General features: G+C 36.2%; 2 protein-coding genes across 3 annotated transcripts; both read right to left on the minus strand.

Moving 5' to 3' along the window:
• Nucleotides 1-521: 521 nt before the first annotated feature.
• Nucleotides 522-7,727, minus strand: LOC106930177 (uncharacterized). Its single transcript, XM_088010107.1, has 7 exons — nt 7,362-7,727; nt 6,703-7,292; nt 6,489-6,632; nt 6,291-6,419; nt 3,785-3,928; nt 3,554-3,715; nt 522-3,483 (listed from the first exon to the last, which is right to left on the minus strand). Exons 2-7 carry the CDS (start codon nt 6,769-6,771, stop codon nt 2,845-2,847), a joined length of 1,287 nt encoding a protein of 428 aa, XP_087866233.1. The 5' UTR covers nt 6,772-7,292; nt 7,362-7,727; the 3' UTR covers nt 522-2,844.
• Nucleotides 7,728-10,667: 2,940 nt separating this feature from the next.
• LOC106922636 (uncharacterized) lies at nt 10,668-23,302 on the minus strand. 2 transcript variants are annotated; one of them, XM_088010108.1, is made up of 6 exons: nt 23,202-23,302; nt 16,184-16,209; nt 15,519-15,544; nt 15,073-15,434; nt 14,872-14,993; nt 10,668-14,567 (listed from the first exon to the last, which is right to left on the minus strand). In XM_088010108.1, the coding sequence occupies exons 2-6, from the start codon at nt 16,198-16,200 to the stop codon at nt 14,552-14,554; spliced, it is 543 nt and encodes a 180-aa protein (XP_087866234.1). In that variant the 5' UTR covers nt 16,201-16,209; nt 23,202-23,302; the 3' UTR covers nt 10,668-14,551. The 2 variants fall into 2 exon arrangements, with proteins under 2 accessions (XP_087866234.1, XP_087866235.1); XM_088010109.1 differs by lacking the exon at nt 15,519-15,544 and having other exon boundaries at nt 15,073-15,382.
• Between the last annotated feature and the right edge of the window lie 12 nt (nt 23,303-23,314).

The following is a 23,314-nucleotide window of genomic DNA, read 5'->3' on the forward strand; positions in this document are numbered from 1 at the left end:
TTAGACTGCAAACATATGTTGAAGATAAAAACATTGATGAACGAGTTAGAACAACCTCACAATATCAAAGTCTCTCTGTTAATTAAAACCAGGTTAAGTTTATGAAGAAAAGTATATTAAGTCGCAACAAACATAGCCTCCATGCAGTTATTACATGAATGATTGTTATAATTGTTATAATCCTAAAAGTTACAATAGAATTGATGAAATAATTATTTATGAAACTAACGTAAGTTTGTTTATATCTTTACTGCAATGTTTATAATTAAACAAAGATAATTAATAAGTAAACTTACCACTAGCTAGCAACACGTTAGCAGCCTTCGTCCCTCCAGGCTCCTTTTGAGACACACATTTCATTTCCATCGATTGTTGTTGTCTAACTCGGACTAGGACATCACCAGCTTGAGCTTTATTTGTATTCTATTAATTATAATTTCAATTGAACTGGAGTGAAATAATTGTTACAAATTCTCAGGTTTATGTGATGTCACAAAAAAAAAAAAACGAGGCCAAAATCATTTGAGACCTTTTAGCATCTTTAATTTGACAATAACTTTGTACAATTTAACTCATGGAAATTAATCAGCAGGATGGATAAATGCAAGAAAAAAAAAAGTATTACAGTAACTCTGCTATATAAGTTTCAACGCCTCTGATTTAATACTTTGTTGCACCACATTTTGTTTAAATGTCAGGATTCCGTTTTGTTTACACATCTGCCATGATTAATTCAACCTGGAAAGACTCACACACAGAGAAAGAGAGTGGTATTAGAAAATTTAATTGACAAATGAAAATCTTTGGTGCTCGGACCCAGGAGGAAGACGTTGCGCTGGTAACCGCTGTCAGAGAGAATGAGCCACTGGGTATGAAGATTAGAGACATCTTCCCCCCTTTGGCCCCGGACACTGGTGGTGGAAAGAATGCTGAAGACTGAATGGACATTGAAGAAACCACGAGATGAATGCGGAGAAGGGGTGGAGGAAGGTTGAAGCTCAGCCAACGAGCGGAAGCCGATGAACAGCTGGACCTTATCAAGGGAACGACACTACTTGATGATTGGAAGAGGAGACCATCACCGATAGGTTTGAATTGAGGCTCATGATGACATGTTTGGCTGAGCAGGTAAGATGAATACATTCATGGCCAAAAATTTTGAGAATGATTCAAATGTTAATATTTACAAAGTCTACTGCTTCAGTTTTTATAATGGCAATTTGCATATACTCCAGAATGTTATAAAGAGTGATCAGCTTAACAGCAATTAATTGCAAAGTCAATATTCGCCTAGAAAATGAACTTTATCCCCCAAAACACATTTCAAGTTCATTGCAGCCCTTCCTTAAAATGACCAGCTAACATTGTTTCAGTGATTGCTCCATTAACACAGGTGTGGGAGTTGATGAGGACAGGGCTGGAGATCAATCTGTCATGATTAAGTAAGAATGACACCACTGGACACTTTAAAAAGAGGCTGGTGCTTGGCATCATTGTTTCTCTTCTGTGTACCATGGTTATCTCTAAAGAAACATGTGCAGTCATCATTGCACTGCACAAAAATGCCCCAACAAGGACGAGTATCGCAGCTAGAAAGATTGCACCTCAATCAACAATCTATCGCATCATCAAGAACTTCAAGGAGAGAGGTTCCATTGTTGCCAAAAAGGCTCCAAGGCACCCAAGAAAGACCAGCAATCTTCTCTTAAAAGTGTTTCAGCTGCGGGATCGGGCTACCAGCAGTGCAGAGCTTGCTCAGGAATGGCAGCAGGCAGGTGTGAGTGCATATGCACAAGCTGTGAGGCGGAGACTCTTGGACCAAGGCCTGGTCTCAAGGAGGGCAGCAAAGAAGCCACTTCTCTCCAGGAAAAACATGAGGGGCAGACTGATATTCTGCAAAAGGTACAGGGAGAGGACTGCTGAGGACTGGGGTAAAGTCATTTTCTCTGATGAATCCCCTTTCTGATTGTTTGGGACATCTGGAAAACAGCTTGTTCGGAGAAGACAAGGTGAGCGCTACCACCAGACTTGTCTCATGCCAACTGTAAAGCATCCTGAAACCATTCATGCGTGGGGTTGCTTCTCAGCCAAGGGAGTCGGCTCTCTCACAGTCTTGCCTAAAAACACAGCCATGAATAAAGAATGGTACCAGAATGTCCTCAGAGAGTAACTTCTCCCAACCGTCCAAGAGCAGTTTGGTGATGAACAATGCCTTTTCCAGCTTGATGGAGCACCTTGCCATAAAGCAAAGGTGTTAACTAACTGGCTCAGGGAACAAAATGGCCTGGAAACTCCTCAGATCTTAATCCCATTGAAAACTTGTGGACATTCATGAAGAGACGGGTGGACAAACAAAAACCTAGGAATTCTGACAAAATGCAAGCATTGATTGTGCAAGAATGGACTGCTATCAGTCAGGATTTGGTCCAGAAGTTGATTGAGAGCATGCCAGGGAGAATTGCAGAGGTCCTGAAGAAAAGGGGTCAACACTGCAAATATTGACTTGCTGCATTAACTCATTCTAACTGTCAATAAAAACTTTTGTTACTCATAATATGTTTGCAATTGTATTTCTGTATGTGATGAAACATCTGACATACACATGAAAACCAGAGGGCAGCAGATCATGTGAAAATATAATATTTGTGTCATTCTCAAAACTTTTGGCCATGACTGTAGAGTCTTCCGGTTTGAGTTCATGCCTAGGCTTCATCTCACAGAAAACTTTATGGGCCATAAGCCAGTTTATCTGTAGCATTGATTATAAGACCAAATAATTAAATCATAAAATGTTTATTGGATTTTTAATAAATATGCATTAATTTAATATTCAACAAAGCTCTTTCAACAACTATGACGCCTAGGTTTTTTCTTTCCTTCATGTGCAGTGTAGAACGGGATATTACATTCAAAGGGAATTTTATTCAGTTCCTTTCTAAGATGATCCCTAACATTATCTCTCGTCCTTTTCTTGTTTTCTTCTGTCCAGTTTCCATTTCTTTGTACTATAACTTTTGTATTGCTAAACAACTTGCTCAAACTTTCAGCTTCTGCACAGTTGCCATAAGCCCACCCCTTTGTTTCAATCGTACCCAAGCCAAACATGTTGCGACATGAACGGCAAGGAATTTTTACTTCTCCATTACTGAGGTCAAACGCTTGACACCTTACATTATCAGGAAGTTTGATGTTTACATTAAATGTTTGATTTTTCAAATCTGTTTTACTTAGCGTACAGTAGCACATCACTACATGTCCTACATCATCCTTCCAAAAGTTATCACAAGATGAATCAATCAGGATTTTTCCTGCAGAAGAACCAGTGGTGGACATGGAGACTCCATAGTGCCTCACTGAATCTTTGCTGTTCCCATAGTAGATGGTGATGGTGGAATACAACGGCTTTTTAGAAGCGTTTTTCACCAGTTTCTGAAGGGTTTTGTTAATGTAATCCTCATTCTCTTGTCCTTTTAGATGAACAACCTGAAATGAAACAAGTGTAATTAAAATGAAAAAGAACAAAATCTGAAATTTTTACTCCATAGTGCCTCACTGAAACTGTGTTGTTGCCATGAGAGACAGAGATGGTTGAATACAGTTCTTTATTTTCTGAGACAGAGATGGTGGACTCTTTCATTTCTGTCAACTCTTTGATGAGTTCCTGCAGGGTTGTTATAATTTCATCCTCACTCTTTTTTTCTTTCCGAGGAATATCCTGAGATGAAACAAGTGTAATTAAAATGAAAAAAGCAATATATAAAATTATTCCTCCAAAGTGCCTCACTTTATTTGTGTTATTGCCATGAGAGACGCAGATTTCAGTGGAATAAAACGCTTTATGAGCAGTCTTTCCCATCAACTCTTTGACGATTTTCTGCAGGGTTTTTTGAATATCAGGCCCACTCTCTTGTCCTTTCAGATAAACAATCTGAAATGAAACAAGTTTAATTAAAATGAAAAAATCAAAACATGAAATTATTACGCCATAGTGCCTCACTGAATCTGTAGTGACCATTTGTCCAAAACTCTAACTCAAAAATCAAAAAACTTAAGACTTAAATGTGATCACAACAAAAAAGGTGAAGCCAACTCAAATTGTGACTTCATGCACCGTGGGTTTCTGACTTACGTACTCCAAAAAGATCAAACAAGTCAAAATGCAGTTCTTTGTTGCTTTATTCCATATTCAGGCAAAGCAAGTTACAGGCTTCATAGGATTCTACTGCTTCTTCTGCTCTGATTGCACCTGTTTTCTCACTGATTGACTGATAACTGAAGTGACTAACTGGCATCTGATGACTGGTAAAAAAAAACAAAAAACATATGACCACCCAAGTGCTTAATGAGCTACCTAAAACCAACCTATTTATACCATGAAACACAGATGTCCCAAAACTGAAATTAATGAACTTTTTTTTTGCAGCAATATTCCATGTCCCCATATTTTGCTTACAATAATTTTTTCTAAAATGTGCCAAATATTTTCAACAAAGTATTCTAATTATACATTTAGATGTTTGCCATTATTCAAATATAAACGAAATAAGCTCATGAAATAAGCCTAGATTTTGCTATGATTTTTATTTTTGTTTTCTTGGGATTTTAAATATTAAATAATATTATTTTGTTCTTTACACACCTTTTTGGTGACTGACATGTTCAATTTCATTGTGTCCCCAGTGCAGTGTAATAGACTATATGGTTTTCTTCAATAAGTTGATTGACTGGACTAAACCTTATTTTAATATGCAAATTAATCTACTGAAACTATTTTTCTCATTTGATATTTCCTTCATATTATACATGTCCCAGTACTAACTTTCCACCCTGTTATGATGTTTCCTTTTTGCCTTCAAAAAGTCTAAAATTCCATTAAAACCATTTAATGTAAGTGACATCAATTGGTTTTGAGGTGAATTCAACCATGGAAAACAAAGTAAGCTTCAACTGTCACTATCTCTGTACTTTTTCTTAAATATGTTAAACCTGTATGAGTAAAGCTTAAAGTTCCACCTTGTTAGGATAGATTGTGAAAAATGTTTATTCAGTAGAATTTAAAAAACATTATATTAGATTTAGTCATTAAAGGTTTGTTATTCTGTGGAAGGTTAGCTAGCTAAATGTTGACCACATAAAGAGCTACAGGTAGATTAACTAGAAAGTTCCACCCCGTTATGTTCCACCCTGTTAGGTTCATGAACCAAACAATGTAGAAATTAGGGTGAAAAGTAATAATTTGAAGTCAAATAAAAAATGTCAGATAATGGAATAGATTTGCAGAGTAGTCTGAGGTATTATCAGATGTCTTTGCCATTTTTCTATTTTCATTTCACTAGTTACCCCCTTTGACTCCTGTGAGAAGAACAATGAGTTCCTCTCACAGGAGGAACTCATTGTGAGAGGAACACAATGAGTGTTCCTCATTGTGTTCCTGAGGAACACAATGGGATATCACCTGTTTTTGCCAAATAGAACCAGGACAAATACTGTGCCTATACTTTGACTTGAAAGAGCCAATCCTGCAAACAATGATGAATGTCAGATTTTAGAGTCAAAGACATTGATTTTCCACCCTGTTATGGGACAATAACAGGGTGTGATGTTCCATTCCATACATGTTTTTATTAAATATTGTTACAGAAACATTAAGTACTGTGAATTTTTCTGTGCCATGTTGGGAGTTGAAGACCAATAAATGCAAATATTGGTATAAGTTTTTAAAATTACCAATATTTTCAATGCTGTCAGTAATAATGAGTAAAAAAAAACAACCAGTTTTTTCTTTACAATACAGTCATAAATTATTTGTAACTTCATGATGTGTTACAATTTCAAGAATAAAACATATTATATAGTAAAAGGAACACACTCTTTTTAAGAAAAAGTCATTATTTTTCAAAATTTAAATATTTAACTATTTGTGGTCTATATGTAAATGTTCATAACAGGGTGGAACACATTCAGAGACAATGGTGAAAAAAACCACATGTAATTATTAATTTATCCAATCCTGAGCTTGCCCATTATTAATTTCTTAATGCTAAACATGTCAGTGTTGTGACAAAAATATTTAAAGCTTAAAACATCAATACTTTTTTTTGTCAAAAATCCTGAGGCCGAAATGTTGCCGCAAAAAAAGAATCACCCAATTACTAACCAAAGAACTTATTTTAAATAACAAATTAAACATAAATTCCAATTGATAAATAATCTCAAAGTAAGCAAAAATAAAAATAAACTAAATAATCTAAATTCAAAGATTTAACTGAAAATAGAGAAATAGCTCTTACAGAATCTGTGTTGTTGCCATAATAGATGCAGAAGGTCTGCAACATATCTTTAGAAGTGTCTTCCATCGACTTTTTGACAAGTTCCTGTAGTTTTGCACTAATTTCATCCTCTGGTTTCAGATGATAATCCTTAGATGAAACAAGTGTAATTAAAATGAGAAAAGCAAAAAGTTAAAGTATTACTCTATACTGCCTCACTTTAACTTGGTCGTTGAGATGAGAGATGGAGATTTTGGTGAAATACGACATTGTATTAGAAGGATTTTTCACCGACTCTTTGATGAGTTCTTGCAATTTTGTTGTAATTTCATCCTCATTCTGTTGTCCTTTCAGATGAACAACCTAAAATGAAAAAAATTGTAATTAAAATGAAAAAATCAAAAAGTTAAATTATTACTCGGTAGTGCCTCACTGAATGTGTGTTGTTGCCACCAGAGACGCAGATGGTGGAATATGAAGCATCATCAGTAGCATTTTCCATCAACTCTCTGACGAGTTCCTGCAATTTTGTTGTAATGTCATCCTCATTCTGTTGTCCTTTCAGATGAAGAACCTGAAATGAAACAAGTGTAATTAAAATAAAAAAGCAAATTGTGAAAATATTGCTCCAAAGTCCATCACTTTAATTGTTTTGTTGTCATGAGAAACGCAGATTGTGCTGGAACACAATGCTCTTTTCTTTTCTAAAGTCTTTCCCATCAAGGCTTTGACAAGTTCCTGCGAGGTTGTTTTAATGTCATCCTCATTCTCTTGTCCTTTCAGATGATCAACCTGAGATAAAACAAGTGGAATTATATTGAAAAAAGCAAATAGTTAAATTATTACTCCATAGTGCCTCACTGAAACTGTGCTGTTGCCACAAGAGACGTAGATGGTGGAATGCGACTCTTTATCAGAAGAACTTCTCATCAACTCTTTGGCTTTTTCCAGGAACTCTTTGACAAGTTCCTGCAGGGTTGTTTTAATCACATCCTCATTTTGTTGTCCTTTTAGATGAACAACCTGAGATTAAACAAGTGTAATTAAAATGAAAAAATCAAATAGTGAAATTATTACTCCATAGTGTCTCACTTTGACTGCGCTGTTGCCATGACAGATCTGGATGGTGGAATACGGCACTTCCATAAAAGATTTTCTCATCAACTCTTTGGCGAGTTGCTCCAGGGTTGGTCTAATTTTACCCTCATTTTCTGGTTCTTCCAAAACAAAAACCTGCGATGAAACAAGTCTAATGAAAATGAAAAGCAAAACGTTAAATTATTACTCGATAGTGCCTCACTGGATCTGTGTTGTTGCCACGATAGACATAGATTTTGTTGGAAATCAGCTCATCAGAAGGATTTTTCATCAACTCTTTGATGAGTCTCTGCAGGATTGTTGAAATTTCATCCTCATTCTCTTGTTCTTTCAGATAAATAAGCTGAAATGAAACAAGTGTAATTAAAATGAAAAAAGCAAAAAGTGAAGTTATTACTCCAAAGTGCCTCACTGAATGTGTGTTGTTGCCATGAGAGACAGAGATGGTGGACTCTTTAATTTCTGTCAACTCTTTGATGATTTCCTGCATGGTTCTTCTAATGTCATCCTCATTCTCTTGTCCTTTCAGATGAACAACCTGAGATAAAAACAAGTGTAATTAAAATAAAAAAAGCAAAAAGTTAAATTATTGCTCCAGTAGGGCAGTCTTTGAGAATGCTTATGGACTACATTTAATATGCCACTCTGTTTTAGTAATGTTGAACCACCAGATTTCTATTTGTGACAAAGTCGATATTTGTGACTGTTCTTTCACATGTTTGCTGTACCTCAACCTGCACTGTAAAACACTGCACCATGCCATCAACACACTTCAAACTAGAAACATGAGGTCAGTTTACTAATTAGTCAATTTTTAAAGGAATTTGGTTGCACTGGACTTTATTGAGGGATTGAGGGGAGTCATAGTAAAGGGGCCTGAACAAACACACTAAAACTTTCATGTTTAATTGTAAAAATTGTTCTTTTGTACAGAAGAGGATTAGGGCCACTGGAAAAAAAATTAAACATTTCTGACTTTAATCTCAGAATTCAGAGAAAAAAGTCAGAATTCTGACTTTTTTCTCTGAATTCTGAGATTAAAATCAGAATTTTTTCCCCCCCCAGTGGCTCTAATCCTCTTCCGTACTTTTGTGTCATTTTTATTCAAATTCACAATTATTCACTATTCACTGTCAGTCTGTCACATTGATGTTTGAGGTTGTAAAATCACAAAGCCTGGAAAATTGGAGGGGTATTAATTCTTTTGCAAAACAAGTAAATACATCTCACCATGTCCAGCACACATGAAAACGGACTCCTTCTTGGTAGGTGAGAGGAATAAAGTCTGAAAGGCTCCGGATAAGTTGTCTTTAAGTCATTCAATAATTTTTTATCATTACCAAAAATTTCTTTGGGAGAAAACTTTGGCTTATTAATCTCCCCTAAAAAGAAGATGCTATGAAGAATCTAGAGAGTGGAAAGAAAAACATAAAAAGTTACTTTTCTAGATGCACGAGAAGCATTAAGTGAATGAATGTGAAGTATCATATCTCAATTATACACACCTCATCCATTAGTTCTTCAGGGCCTATTTCAGCCATTTCCTTCATTTTCTTAATAAGTAGAAGAGCATTTCTTTTAAAAAGTTGATTGTCGACCAGATATTCCTCTCTACATTGATAATGATAAAATTAATAAAAATTAAAAATGATGCATCAACTTTTATATTTCTATACTGTCTGACTTACCTCCTGTTCTGTTCATCAGCCTGTAAATGTGAAACAATTTAATCAATATATTATTTTTAAAGAGCACATTTTATTGATGTTTACTACAACTAGAAATGTATTAAGATCTATAAATGTATATTAAAGATAATCTCAGTGGTAACAGGAAAAATAACCACATACAAGTATATCCACTTACCATCGTAGCTTCCAGGTAAATGAAACAGAAAAATGAAGCTCATCAGATCTGGTTTCCTTTGTGAGACTTAAAGTCAGACTGATTCTGAATCTAGTCCATCTGGTTTGAAACATGAAGGCGTTACTACAGGCGTGTCTGCTCTCAGGTAAGAGCAGGAAGTATTTGGGCAAAGTTGCACAAGTCGTGTCAAAACCTTCTCTGCTAGATTATTGATAAAACAACACAGCTCAAGTTAATCCATGAACAAAACGGCTCATACATTTTGTGATAATCATAAATATGTTAGAACTTGATGTTCTAATGATTTCATTTTGAATTATTTTTCCAGGCTTGAATGAAGAAGTTTAATGATATTTAAAAAATAATTTGGTGCACAAGTTTAGAGTTATTCTGGATTTTTGTTCCTAATGCACACAGAACCACATTTATACCCAGAGAATGAAATTAATGTTTTTCAACATATATTTGCAAATATTTGTAAAAATATTTGTAAATATTTATGCAAATATTTGCATAAATAAATTATGCAAATATTAGCATAATTTATTTACGTTTATCAAGTAAGACTATTCTTTTTTCAAAGTACATACTTAGTTACGTGAAAAAAGAAAATCCAAAAAAAAATTAACTTGATTTTGTAAAGTACATTAAGCAAAACTGATTTTTTTAAAATAAATTATTCAACATTTTTTATGTAGTAATGAAATTTGTAAGTACACTGTGAAATCTTAACCAAATAAACTTATTACTTAAACAAAAAATAAGCTTAGTTGTTTTTTTAACTATAAACTTTGGTTTAATTTGAGCTTAATTGAGTACTTACCTTTCCTGGTGTCTCTCAGCAGGGTGGAGCAGCAAAAGTAGACAAACGTTCCAGATGCTGCTGGAGCGTTTACCCTTCAATCAGGAGGGGCAATGCTCTGAGGAGTTATATTAAGTTAAATTTAATCTTCAATTCACCTTAGATTAGTTTAGTTGTAATGATTTGCATGCATGTGAATATTTACTGATACCACTTTTTTTTGTTAGGTTCGTGTAAATAATGTTTTTTTTCTTAATTTTTGTTTTGTTTTTGATAATCTCTTCACTTGACACTTGGTGAAATTGCCTCATGAATAAAAGCCAGCTTCTTCTTTGTCTCATTGTGTAATGGATGTCACATGCAGCTCTGAATAAATCAACTACATTTTGTTATCATGCCTCCTGTTTAAATGCTGAGCCTCCATGGTCAAAGTGACAAAGTTCCTCCAAACAGCGTTGGTGCTCAAAGGGGAAAGTACGGTGGCCAACAGGTGCAAATGCGCAGCAACAGAGAAAACATGCAAGCAAAAAAAAAAGAGACGCGCACAAATGAAATGCAGCAAACATAAAAATAGACGCAAACAAAAAGCAAATGAAATGCAGCAAACAAAAAAGAGACGCAAACAAATGAAATGCAGTAAGGCTTAGCTTTAATCAGTCAAACCCATTTGCTCAGGAATTAATTAAATACTTTATCAATCAATCAGTCAATTTTTATTTGTATACATTTCAGCAGCAAGGCATTTCAAAGTGCTTTACATAATTAAAAGGCAAACAGCATGTGACATTGAATAAACAGTGACAAAAAGATTTTGAAAAAGATAAAAACATTAAAACCCGCACCCCTTTTAGGACTTCAGTTAAACGTCGTTTAACTGGGGCTCTAACCCTCTGGGACTTTAGTCAAAAACACCGTTTGACAAGGACTACAACCTCTAGGTTTTTAGTTGAAACGCCGTCAACTGGGACTCTAAACCCCATAGGACTTTAAACGTCGTTTAACTGGGAGGTTTTCCGGGGGGCTTTACATCATTAAGACGGAAACAGTGAGAAAGAGAAATAAAAATAAATTCATAATAGATTAAAAATATTAAAAACATTAAAAACACCGAAGACATCAAAACCCACACTCTAATCCAGTTTAATGCCACCTCTCTAATTCCATATCTTTCCAGTTATTTTAGTAACATGTCATGATTGATGGTATCAAAAGCTTTTTTGAGATCCAGAAATACAGCAATTGCAAATTTCTTTTTATCCATATTGTTTTTAATCCACAGTACTCAGCCACGCCCCTAACTCCTCCCAAACTCCAGCGGACTGACTACTGACCAGGTCTCCATCTCACGGGTCCGAAAAGCCTCTAATCTCTGGGTATTACCGCAAATAAGAATGTAGAGAACTTTTGTTTAAGCTGGGAGCGAGAAGCATTCGTCTAAGCTCCAACTACCTTCATCCAGAAGTTATGACCCGCTTCAGTCTATGATTCAGACATCAGAGTAGCCCTGCCGGTGTCCGAGCTCAGAAACCACATCTGTTCATGACAGCTCTTTCCCTGATATTAACGTGCACTTGTTACCGGCTTAGATAATTTTAGAAACTAGGAATAAGTCCCAGGGTCATTATTTATCTGAACTAAAGAACGTACGAAGCCATCCTAATTTACTAGGACCATCAACATTGATTTCACATTAATCAGAAGAATTAAATTTAGTTGACTCAATTAATTTAACTGTCCACCACATCAAATTAGACTTTAGTATTTTTATTAGGAAGCTTTAGCAGGGGAGAAAAGACATACAGCATTTCAATAGAAGATTAAGAAATTAATACTTTTAAGAATTTTCAGAAATTACTCCTACTTCTAACCCTACACTGTGTCCTGATCTAAATAGAAACTTTGGGGAGGCAGTTTTCACTCGAACCCAGATGCAGAGACGATCTTTGGCAGCAGAGAACTTTAACGTCCATGGATGGAGTCCTGTCTTTGTCTTGGCAGAATCCTTTTAGAATAGATCCAAAGTTGAACTGGTGAGAATCCTCAATGAACACAGTTCTTTATCCATAATGCGATCTTTGTTTATTCTCCATGTCCACTGCAGCATCGTTGGAATCTTTTGGGTTGAGTGTGGGGCCGCAGTCGAATCAGAATCCCGGGTTGTGGGTAAACAGATCTTGTTCCTTTCTTGTACAGCAAGCAGCCCTTCGTTGATTCTGCATCTCCGTGTGTGAGATGTGCTTTACATAATTAAAATGCAAACAGCATGTGACATTGAATAAACCGTGACAAAAAGGAACAAAGAACCCCGATTCTTCTGTCTGGTGTCTTTTTATTTCTTGTCAGCAGCCACACAACTTTCCTCACGTACGTTTTTCCTTGACGTCAACTGCCTTTTGGTTGGCCTCAACTTCAGATGAACTTCCTTGTTCACTTGGAGCTGAACTTTCTGAGGTTCTCTGTCTGCCTTCTGCACCTGTTTCCTTCATGCATCTCAAAAGTCTCACTTCCTGTTTCTTCCGTAACAGGAAGTTACAGCAGTCCGTAAGCAGTCAGAGATCATCTGACTGCTTGGACAGATGATCTCATATCCACCAGTCTGTTCTAATGACCTAATGTCTTGGTCACCTCTGCTCTCCTATCAGTTCCTCTTTCTCCCTGACCTTTCACCTACCATCTACCTCCAACACATCATCAGTGACCTTTAGTTACAGTTACACACTTTACCACATTTCAAGTTCAATGTCAAAATCACATTTATAACCTTTTAGTTTCTCTGATTTAGCATTCATTTATAATTTTATAATAACCATAACTTATTGGTTACTCTTATTATAATCATGATGTGAGTTATTACAGACATTTCTGAAAAGAAACCAAAAATAATCCATTATTCCAATTATTTGATACCATGTTACAGTTACTTGTTTCACCTGTAAGTACTTCCATAAGTTTAAGAGTAAGTGTAAGTATTCTTATAATCAAACCAACATCAACCATCGGTTAAACCAATATTAATTATTGGTTTAATCATAAGATATCATTATTAATTTAAGTATTTTACTCTGGGTTTTAACCAATTACTCAAAATGTTTAGATTTTATTCTTTAAACCTTTAATGCCTTGAAATGAGCAGTCTGAACTATTTTTATTCACTGCAGGCTGGAAACTTCCTCTTTCTTCAGGAAACCTGCTCTTCCTGTTCCATGACTCTCTTTCTGTCTGATTATGATTTTTGATGATTAAATAGAAAAGATAGAATTAAAGCAAAGTTTGCAGGACACAATAACAACACACACAACCTGATTAATTTTACTACCGTCTGACTCCACTGTTGGGTCTTGATATCACCTGTGTAATTAGTTTTAAAGATAACTTTATTTATTGTTACTATTAACATGCGTTTTGTAATCCTTTAGTAATCCATGGCTTATATTTGTTTTTTTGCCTGTAATTTACAAGGCACAGTTGGACAGTTTTTATCGTAAAATGTTTTAAATATTTTGATAAATATCTCAAAAGCTTCATCAATATTGCATTCCATTACATCATCAACTGACTGATATTTTTTCTACCACAGTTCATTATTTATGTACAAGGCTACACACCTGCACCTTTTTTATTCTTTCTGCTTATATAATTGAACTCATACCCTCTGTTAAGGAAGAAAATATTATAAAATAGTTAACTTTGGAAAAAGTCTGGCTCTCTCTTTCTCTGGATCCCAGGTCCTCTCGGCAGGCCACGTTTGGCCACAAGGAAAACAACAATGCGAGGTGTTGAGAAAATAAATTTAAAATAAGCTAGTTTTGAAACTTAACATGTCTTGATTGAAATAACATAATTATAGATTTAAAATTAATAACTTATTCTGCCCTATTGACCTTTATTTTACTTGTAGTTACAGCAGATCATTTGCTAAGATCTTCGATCTCCCCTTTGTCTCTCTGGGAAACAATCAGTAGAGGTTCCAGCTTTTCACACTGATCTGTGAAACCACAGGAGTTCAGGATGAAGCTCTCCTCTTCTTTTGTTTAACAAAAGAGCAAATGGCCTTTGATCTCGGCAGTAAATTAGGGGAAGTTCTAAGTTTTTCTGAGTGTCCAAGATAGCTTCTGGTTGGATGAGCAAAGATACGCCTTATTTGAATAAATTATAGATAAGAATACGCCTTTTACTATAAAACTTTCTACACAGAAGTAACAAATCAGATTTGCTCTCGCAACTCTCCAAAGATGTCTTTGCTTTTCTTTCTTTTATTTGTCAGGTAAATGAATGTATGTCTCTGTTGTTCTGCAGTTTCTGTGTAAGTTTATGCATTGTCTTAAATTGGATTAAACTCTGTAATTCTGTGACATCAACATGCAGTGGGAAGTTTTTTTCTTAAATTTATATTTTTAGGATTACGTTCATAGTTTGTAGGCTAATAATTGTTAATTTTATGTATTTTTTGCCTACAGTGGTGACACGGATCGTGACACCCTCACTCCCAAGAGGAGGACAGCTGCATCCAGTGGAGTCAATAGACAGGAACGCTGCAGTGATACAGGAAAGGGGAAAAAAAGAGAAAAACATACAAGGTCACTGGCCACAACACCTGCATTGAAGGGAACAGAGTGATGACTATGCTGGGTTTTCCCCAGTACTATGAAGAACTCCACTGCTTTTCATGAAACTAACTGAACCTAAAAGTTGGTCCCTTAACTGTAGGATCCAGTATCATTTACTGGTCAGTTTCATCTAAAACTCTCAGTCATATTTAGAGATGCAACATGCAGTACTTTCACAACTTTTCCTTTTCACAATTTACTGTGACGCCCAACTTAAAAGGACACCCACCTCTGGTTTTGTCTGATATTCTGCAGGAAGGTGGGCTTGTGAGAAGCCACCAGTTGACGATGCTCCTCATCCAGCCTCGTCCCCACAGGGCTCAGCTTCACCGCCTCCCAGTCCTCTTTGGTCTGAGCATAAAACACATTGTTAGGGATCCCAGACTGGCATTCAGGATAAATGTTCACACATTCACAGTCAATCACTCACCACGTCTTTGAAGGCCTCACCACGATAATAACTCTGGAGTGCTGGATCGGCTATTCCCTCTTTGGACATCTGATCCAGGCTGAAAGCCACCAGATGCAGCTCCTCTCCATCAAAGCCGTACACCTTCTGGTCCTCGCTTATCATCAAGACAAGCTGGCCACATGTGTACAAAGTTCCCTCCACATAGCCGAAAACCTTCATCTTTGTTATGGTGGGAAGATAAAACTTCCCCCATCCGTTCACCACTGCAGGGTTGTCCTTGTAGTCTGTGTCCTCCAGAGGTCCAATGGTCAGTAGTGCCAAATCTGGACTAGGTAGGAAAATACTTTTGCCTCTTTTGCTAGACACAAAATCCTCTAGATCTGAAGGACAGCACAGAGATCAAGAATTTCTGAAGAAAAACAAACTTTTTATACTAAAATGCATTAGAGAAATATGTATCTTACCTTTGACGCTATGGATCTCATTTAATCTGAGATATATATATAAAAAAACAGTAATAAATAAAAATAACTACATTACTAATAATGCAACCAATAACTACTCTAGGCTCCATTTTTGGGCTGCATTATACATTTCACCATTTTCCTCTCAACCTACATCATGCAAAACTAATTCTGCTCTGTTCTGCTTAGAAGTGACATCATTACCTTGTAAGTGTTGCACTAACGGTCTGAGCTCAACAGCAATGAGTTTATCCATAGATTAGGCTTTTTCCTTACTGTCAATAACAATATTTGTCCCCTCAGCTTCTCTTTTTTTTTTACCATTTCATGTTTCCCATGTTTATTCAGTCTTATTTAACAGATATGTGATGTGTCAGTATTCAGTGACAAAGTATTGACACAGTCTCAATACAGTTTCGCTATGGGTCAAAATGCTTCATGACGCCTCATCTACCCGTCACTAACCACTACCAAACAAGAAGATTATAAAAACCTTTATTATCATCACACTGTATAACAACGAGGTTCCATGAGTGGAGATTTACAGTTTAAAAGAGAAACAGAATGTAGAATAGAACAGAAAAGGATAGAATATACTTTCTTGATTATTAGTTAACAAGCTGCTCCATACAGAGCCTCAAGTTTAAGACAAAACTGGTACTTACACTTCACTTGTCGCCATTATGGGTTTCTGTCAATTTAAACAACAAGCAAATAAATAAATATTCTTCAAACTTTTGATGGATATGAAATATAGACAAAGATGACTAGATGAAAAAAATAGGCCAATATTAATGGACTTTATAATATTATTTAATAATAAGATCTGGGGGCTGGCTACTTAGCATAAAATACAAGGGACTTTTGCTAAAATACAAGGGACTTTTGCTATTTTTAAACAACACCAAAAATACAACTAAGGATTTATTTTTAAAGTGTGTTATTGTCAATATTTCTGCAATAATTTAAACTAATGAAAATAAGAGAAAAAATTCATACAATCTTTTTTTTTTTTTTTTTTAACCAAAAACACTCCATGGAGTGAAAAAAATCAAGACATAGGCAAACTAATGTAATAAACTAAGAATGCAATTAATCCAAGCCTCCATGGGGCCCTAAGTGAAATTTGGTTTTGGGGCCCTCTAGTTCTGTTAACAATGTGGACTGGCTGCAATCAGCAGTCTGATCATTAGGTAACCCAGAAAAGGATTTAGCTCCCTTCTTTTTGTCTTTCCAATGGTTTGTCATTTTGTTTGCATTTCCTTTTATCTTAGGTCATTCAAACACCTGCTATAAACTTATTGCTTCTCTGGCAGTGCTGTTTACATTACACACATAGGATACATTTATTGGCCAAGAGATGTATCAAGCAGTTTATCCCAGCAGTTCTGGTCACCGATTTCCTTAATTTTGGGGGACTGTGATTGGCCAATACTTACATGTGAAGCAGGCACGTGAAAAGAGGGGGCTGGGGGTGCTTGAGCACCTGCCCTTTTTGCTCCTTGCCCCAAAGTGCCCTTTTGGTCAATTTTTTTATTTTATTTTTTTTGTTGGTGGTGGTGGTATTATTATTTTCAAAGCCCTCTTCTGACACATAATAACATGTACTAAAATATTTTTTTTTGTTTTGTTTTTTTGTACAACATAATAAGCCATCTGGTCACCTTGTTACCTTTGACCTTTTGCCCGTGACGCATGACGCAATTGAGATATATATATAAAAAAAAAATAAATTCCCTTCTCACCCTCCGCGGGTGGTCTCTCTCTCTTTCATCCTCTGAGCTCGGGTCCTCTACCAGAGGCCTGGGAGCTTGAGGGTTCTGTGCAGTATCTTGGCTGTGCCTAGAACTGCACATTTCTGGACTGAGATGTCTGATGTTGTTCCTGGGATCTGTTTGAGCCACTGCTCCAGTTTGGGGGTGACTGCCCCGAGGGCCCCGATGACCACAGGCACCACTGTGGTCTTCACCTTCCAGGCCTTCTCCAGTTCCTCTCTGAGGCCCTGGTATTTCTCCAGTTTCTCATGCTCCTTTTTCCTGATGTTGTGGTCACTTGGTATTGCTACATCCACCACAATGGCTTTCCTCTGTTGTTTATCCACCACCACAATGTCCGGTTGGTTCGCCATTACCATATATATATGTATATATATATATATATGAACATTTTTGGTGAATAAAGTGGAGTAGACTTGCTACTTGTCAGATGATGGAAAATGTTGAAGTATCGTTTCTGCTTCAGAGGTTTAAGCAGAGAGGTAATGAAATACAACAGACACTGACAGGCCTTTGTCTGCTTTTCTCTGAATAACTACTGAGCGGGAGGAGACAGCCAGGTGAGGAAAAACTGTTCTTATCTATCGATTCAGTATTTTTATCATACAGACATTAGGCTGTTGTTGTGCTATTAGCTAGCTGCCAGCTAGGACTTTGCTAGCAAAGCTAGATAACAAAAAAGCTTCTTCCCTTTGTACGAGGTACATCGCCCGTCCAAAACTTATCTCCATAATGGATATATGTCCGATCTTCTAATTTCCTTTGCTGCATAATGTACATTGCATTTATTCTGGCGTTAGGTAAATGTGTCTTGAAAGAGAATAGCATTAAATAAAAGTCCAACAAGAATATTCATTTAGAATTAAAAATAACTCACCCTGAATTACCATGATAGATATAATGTATGTCATTAATGAAGGGGAAAAAACTCAACCCAGACTTTAAGTTTAGGGTCTGGTTCGCAGAGTATGTAGCCTAGTTAAAATATTTTTCCCAATTATTCAATGGGAAAAAATAAACTAACCTCAGTTAAGTAAAATAAAATTGTAATCAAAACTTTTGGAATTGTAATGATTTCTTTTTTAAAAAACAAATTATTTTGTTTAAAAAACTTTTTTAAATTAAATAACTATTTTTTGTCTTGTGAACTTAAAAAGTTATTTGCCAAACATAAACTTTTATTTGCACACATCAGAAATCTTTTGTTGTGATTTTGGGTCCTGCCCATGACGTCATGTGAGAATCACAAGCAAAACTGAGTCAAACAAAAACTTAGAATATCAAGAAAAGATTTCTGACATGCACAAATAAGTTTGTTTTGCAAAAAAAATTCACTTCATGAGACAAATGTGTGATTTAAATGTTTAAAAAAGTTTTAAGCAAAACTCAGTAGGCTTTTCCCATAGTGACATGCATTAACAATTCAATTTTTGCTTTTGTTTTTTTCTGCAGTTCCACCTTAAAGTTTGATGCAGCTCTGCTTTCCTGAATGGACCATCTTCATCTCCACTATAGCAAACAGGCAGCTCTTTTTTTATAGATTACAGTCACTAAAAGGTTGCATTGTGCCCTTGTTTATATTTTTAATAGTGTAATTCTGTAAAGACAAAATATGTAAATCAGAGCTAAACCACCAGCTCTGATTTACATATCTTGTTAAATTGCGGGTTTGAATATTGCAATACTTTCCTATAACAAAATAGACCTGCAGAAAGAAATTGCTAATAAAATATCTTACATATGCAAAGTTGTATGCTCTGTATAGAGATTTACGTTGGCTTTGATTGTATATTTCAAAATTTTGTAATTTATCATTGTTTATTAAACTCTGAAAGCTGTGTGGCTTTGTTAATATTCTGTCCTAGAATGCGGTAAGATGTGCCCCTTCTTTTTTTTTGAGCACCTGCCCCTTTAGTGGTCTCTGCACGGCCTTGATGTGAAGCCCATCTTATTTCCTGATCTTATTTTCATCGGCAAGGTTTTAAAATCATCCTCTGTCCTCTTCTGCTCTGCAGTGAGGTGTTTGACTGACAGACCCCCTCACCATATGAGAGGCCCCATAGGCCAAAACCTACAAACCCTCTTACACGTACTATCAAACCCTCTCACATTCGCTATCAAACCCTCTTACACGTACTATCAAACCCTCTCACATTCGCTATCAAACCCTCTTACACGTACTATCAAACCCTCTCACATTCGCTATCAAACCCTCTTACACGTACTATCAAACCCTCTCACATTCGCTATCAAACCCTCTTACACGTACTATCAAACCCTCTCACATTCGCTATCAAACCCTCTCGCATTCACAGTCAAACCCTCTCGCATTCACAGTCAAACCCTCTCGCATTCACAGTCAAACCCTCTTGCACGTACTATCTGCAACGGAAGTTATCTTAAAATTTCAGTTTCTGATTGGACCCCTGGCAAGCTTTTCAAAATAAAAGCGGACTTCCGGTTTATGTTTGATTCATGTTTCTCTTCTGCGGCTTTAAAAATATAAAACTTTGTGTTAATTGATTTGCTAAATGTTAGAGCCATAAATAGGAAATATTTAAGTTATTTGTAAGATGGTTTATTTATATTTTATAAAATTTAGTTAGGACGATTGATATTTGTTTAGGCATTTTTATTGTGCAATTTAGTTTTATTTTGAAAGGTCTAGGGAATGAAACAGATATTGGATCTATTGCCATAACACTAAAGGAAATCGTGTATCTGAAAATAAATTAAAACATATTATGTTGGCAAAAAATTCTGTAAACCACATATGTGCTACCTCAATCAAAATTGCTGACATTTGACATTTAACATTTAACAAATCTTTCAGATTACATAAACAATACCTTACCAGGTACTTTTCTGACTTCAGGATGACACAGGGACACCTATAAGACCAATTTTAACTGAGGTTGCACATATGTGCTTTACAGGATTTTTTGCCCATACAATTTTTTTTTCAGATACATAATGTATTATGTACTATATATATATATATATATATATATATATATATATATATATATATATATATAGCGAATGTGAGAGGGTTTGATAGTACGTGTAAGAGGGTTTGTAGGTTTTGGCCTATGGGGCCTCTCATATCACCAGGTCATGTCTGAACATTTACACTTAACAACATTCACCCCACTGTTGCCAACTCTGACTTTCTTGCTACATTTAGCAACGGTTCAGACAAAAGAAATTCATACCAGCCAAAATCAAAATCGGCAGGCCGCTTGTATCCGTGATCTCGTTCTTTCGGTCATTACTCTAAGGCAGGGGTGTCAAAGTCAAATGGACGGAGGGCCAAATAAAAAATTTAGCTACAAGCCGAGGGCCGGACTGATCGAATGTTCATTGAAATTTTTTTAAATGACGCATATAGTCTAGTGAACCTAATTGAACCTACTGAAAACCTAACAAATATATTTCAATATGATCAGATAAATAAAGCAATATTTTCTTATGGCTCTGTCAGTAATCTTTAATTTTCAACAGACACAACTGAAATATTTTTAAAATATAATTGGATTGAAATACAATAAAATAAAGTGCAAAAATCTATTAATCCACATATGTCAGAGTCAAGGCATTTAGATGTGTCGCCGGCGAATTACGGTACTGCAAATTTAGATGTGTCGCCGGCGACACATCTAAATTTGCAGTACCGTAATTCCGCCACACGTAGCGCTAAGTGGAAAAATTCCAACGGTTTCTGAAAGGGGAGACGTTGCACTTTCCAGCAAGTATCGGGTTAATACGGTAACTTCGCAGCTGCAGCTGCAGAGAATGTAATTAATCCGGGGGGCACTCGTTTAATAGACGGTATATTTCGGCAATAACTTGGTGGATATTGAAAGTTCCGGTTGTTATGGATACATGGGTAAGTACATCATCTCACAGAACATTTAAAGAACTACTTACAGTTCAAATAAGGAAGATATTTTTTTTTCAGACGGGGTGCCGGCTTGCTGCGGTCTGCGGGCCGGTTCTAATGGGCTCTTTGCACCTACGGCGTTGACGTCACATCTCCAGGAGCTAATGCGGCTCACTTTTTTCCGCTTTGAGTTACCATGACTGGTAGAAAAGACTAAGTCATATTTCAGATGCAAAAAAACAATACTATTAACATTGTTGTCTTCCTAATATAATGGGCTTTTAAGTTTTCGTTAATTTCCAAGCGATCCTGAATTAAGAAGATGGCTTGTAAATATCTGTCGCTACCAGCTAACGCCACACAGCAAAGTTTGCAGCCTTCACTTCACTCCGGATCAGCCTAAAACTACCGGGTATACGGATGGTAAATAAAGGAGCCTCCCTGAGTTATTTCTATGGAATCACTTCTATATTCAGCCTGAAAGAGTTTATGGGAACCAGAGAGCAGACCAGAGCCAGACAGCCGAGCAACTGATCCGCCTGTACATCCTGCTGTAAACACCGTCCTATCTGAGCTCTTCACAAGAAACATGCAAAGGTAATAAAACGAAATAACACGGAGACATGAAGCAACACGGTCATATTTTTCTAAAAGCAGCAACTTTGAACCTGAACAGCTGAACCAGATCTCTGACACCAGAGCTGCGCTACTGTTAAGCTATGAGGCTTGTTGAGCTCCGTCAGGCTTCGTTAGTAAAAAGCCCGAACCCGAACCGTAACCTCCCCGTTAGTCTGTGACACTAACGACAATAAACACACATAATATACTTGAAAATAAGATAAATACATTGTCCGTTAGAATGTTTAGATACTTAAATAGCACATTTTACAAGAACAATGTCCGAGAATATTGCCTACTAGCATAAGCTAACGTTAATGTTAGCCACAAAGTTTAAGTAAAACTCACCTTCGTGTCAGTGAATGTATAACGAGGCGAACATCTTAAAACCTTTCTCCAGCTGACTTGTTGGGGCTTCTGATCGATGTGCAAACCTTGGCCAAGCACTGCAAGCACCTAATGTAAATGATATTTGTATTGGATCGGAAACAATCGAGCCGCTTTACCCCGAACGCGGAAGCTGAGGTGCAAAGAGCCCATAATAAATCAAGATCATCCCAGGGGCCGCAAAAAACCTTCTCGCGGGCCGGATGTGGCCCGCGGGCCTTGACTCTGACATATGTGCTCTAAGGTCATGAACATAGATAAGGGTAGGAACGTAGATCGACCGGTAAGTCGAGAGCTTCGCTTTTTGACTCAGCTCTATATTCGCGAAGAGAGAAAAAAAAATCTTGGGAGAAAATATAAAATAAACGCTTAAAGTCATTTTTAATAGCATAAACATTCAGAACCAAATCAGTTTTATTGGACAATATTGTATGCGCAAGACAAGAGGAACATGACTGCGGGTTTCAAGCGCTCACCGCAAACACAGGATACATCTTATGGGAACTAAAATAAGGATTAACGAATAATATGTAAAAGTATATGCAGCAAAAATATTTGTAGGCTATAGGAAGAACGTATCATGTTATCACGTTTATGCTTCTCTGATAGTTTATAATTCTCTGATAGTATTGGAAACGGCCGACGAAGGTTGAGAAAAACGAAATAAAATTAAATTCGGACTTTTAATGCGTCTGCGTTTGTTTATATAATTTTTGGACAGATTTTTTATTATTATTAATCTAACATTCAGTGTGGAAAACTGCTTAGAAAATTGAAGCTACGCAACAAATGAGGTGCTCAAACGTTATATTTGTTTTCACTGCCTGTAGTTGGAAGCCTTAAATCAACGTATCATACCTCAATAAAATAAAATTTAGGCATTTTTACTTACATTTTTTTATTTTTCATGTCCTTAGATTTTTGGTATGTAAAATATTTCGACATGCAATATAACAGTTTTGGGCCCAACGCGTAATTGAAGTAATCACAAATGAGTTTAAAATAAGACTGTCTACATACCTTTAGCAAATAGCTGTTAAAAATGTCAACAAATGATCCCTGTTCAGCTTGAGAAGATCAACCTCAAAGGTCATTTTCCGTTGTGAACTTCCGCACTCGATCGGTTTCTTTAA

Source organism: Poecilia mexicana, unplaced genomic scaffold (genome assembly GCF_051168715.1).
Source record: "Poecilia mexicana isolate PSO_F unplaced genomic scaffold, ASM5116871v1 scaffold_11, whole genome shotgun sequence".
NCBI classification, from domain to species: domain Eukaryota; kingdom Metazoa; phylum Chordata; class Actinopteri; order Cyprinodontiformes; family Poeciliidae; genus Poecilia; species Poecilia mexicana.

Coding starts and splice junctions, on each gene's coding strand:
- LOC106930177 (XM_088010107.1), bottom strand. CDS start 6,771: ATGGAAAATGCTACTGATGATGCTTCATATTCCACCATCTGCGTCTCT. Junction 3,929..6,290: donor ATGGCAACAACACAGATTCT/GTAAGAGCTATT, acceptor GTTTCATTTCAG/ATTGTTTATCTGAAAGGACA. Junction 3,484..3,553: donor ATGGCAACAACACAGTTTCA/GTGAGGCACTAT, acceptor GTTTCATTTCAG/GTTGTTCATCTAAAAGGACA.
- LOC106922636 (XM_088010108.1), bottom strand. Junction 15,435..15,518: donor TGAGATCCATAGCGTCAAAG/GTAAGATACATA, acceptor GCTGTCCTTCAG/ATCTAGAGGATTTTGTGTCT. Junction 14,994..15,072: donor GTGAGGCCTTCAAAGACGTG/GTGAGTGATTGA, acceptor TTTTATGCTCAG/ACCAAAGAGGACTGGGAGGC.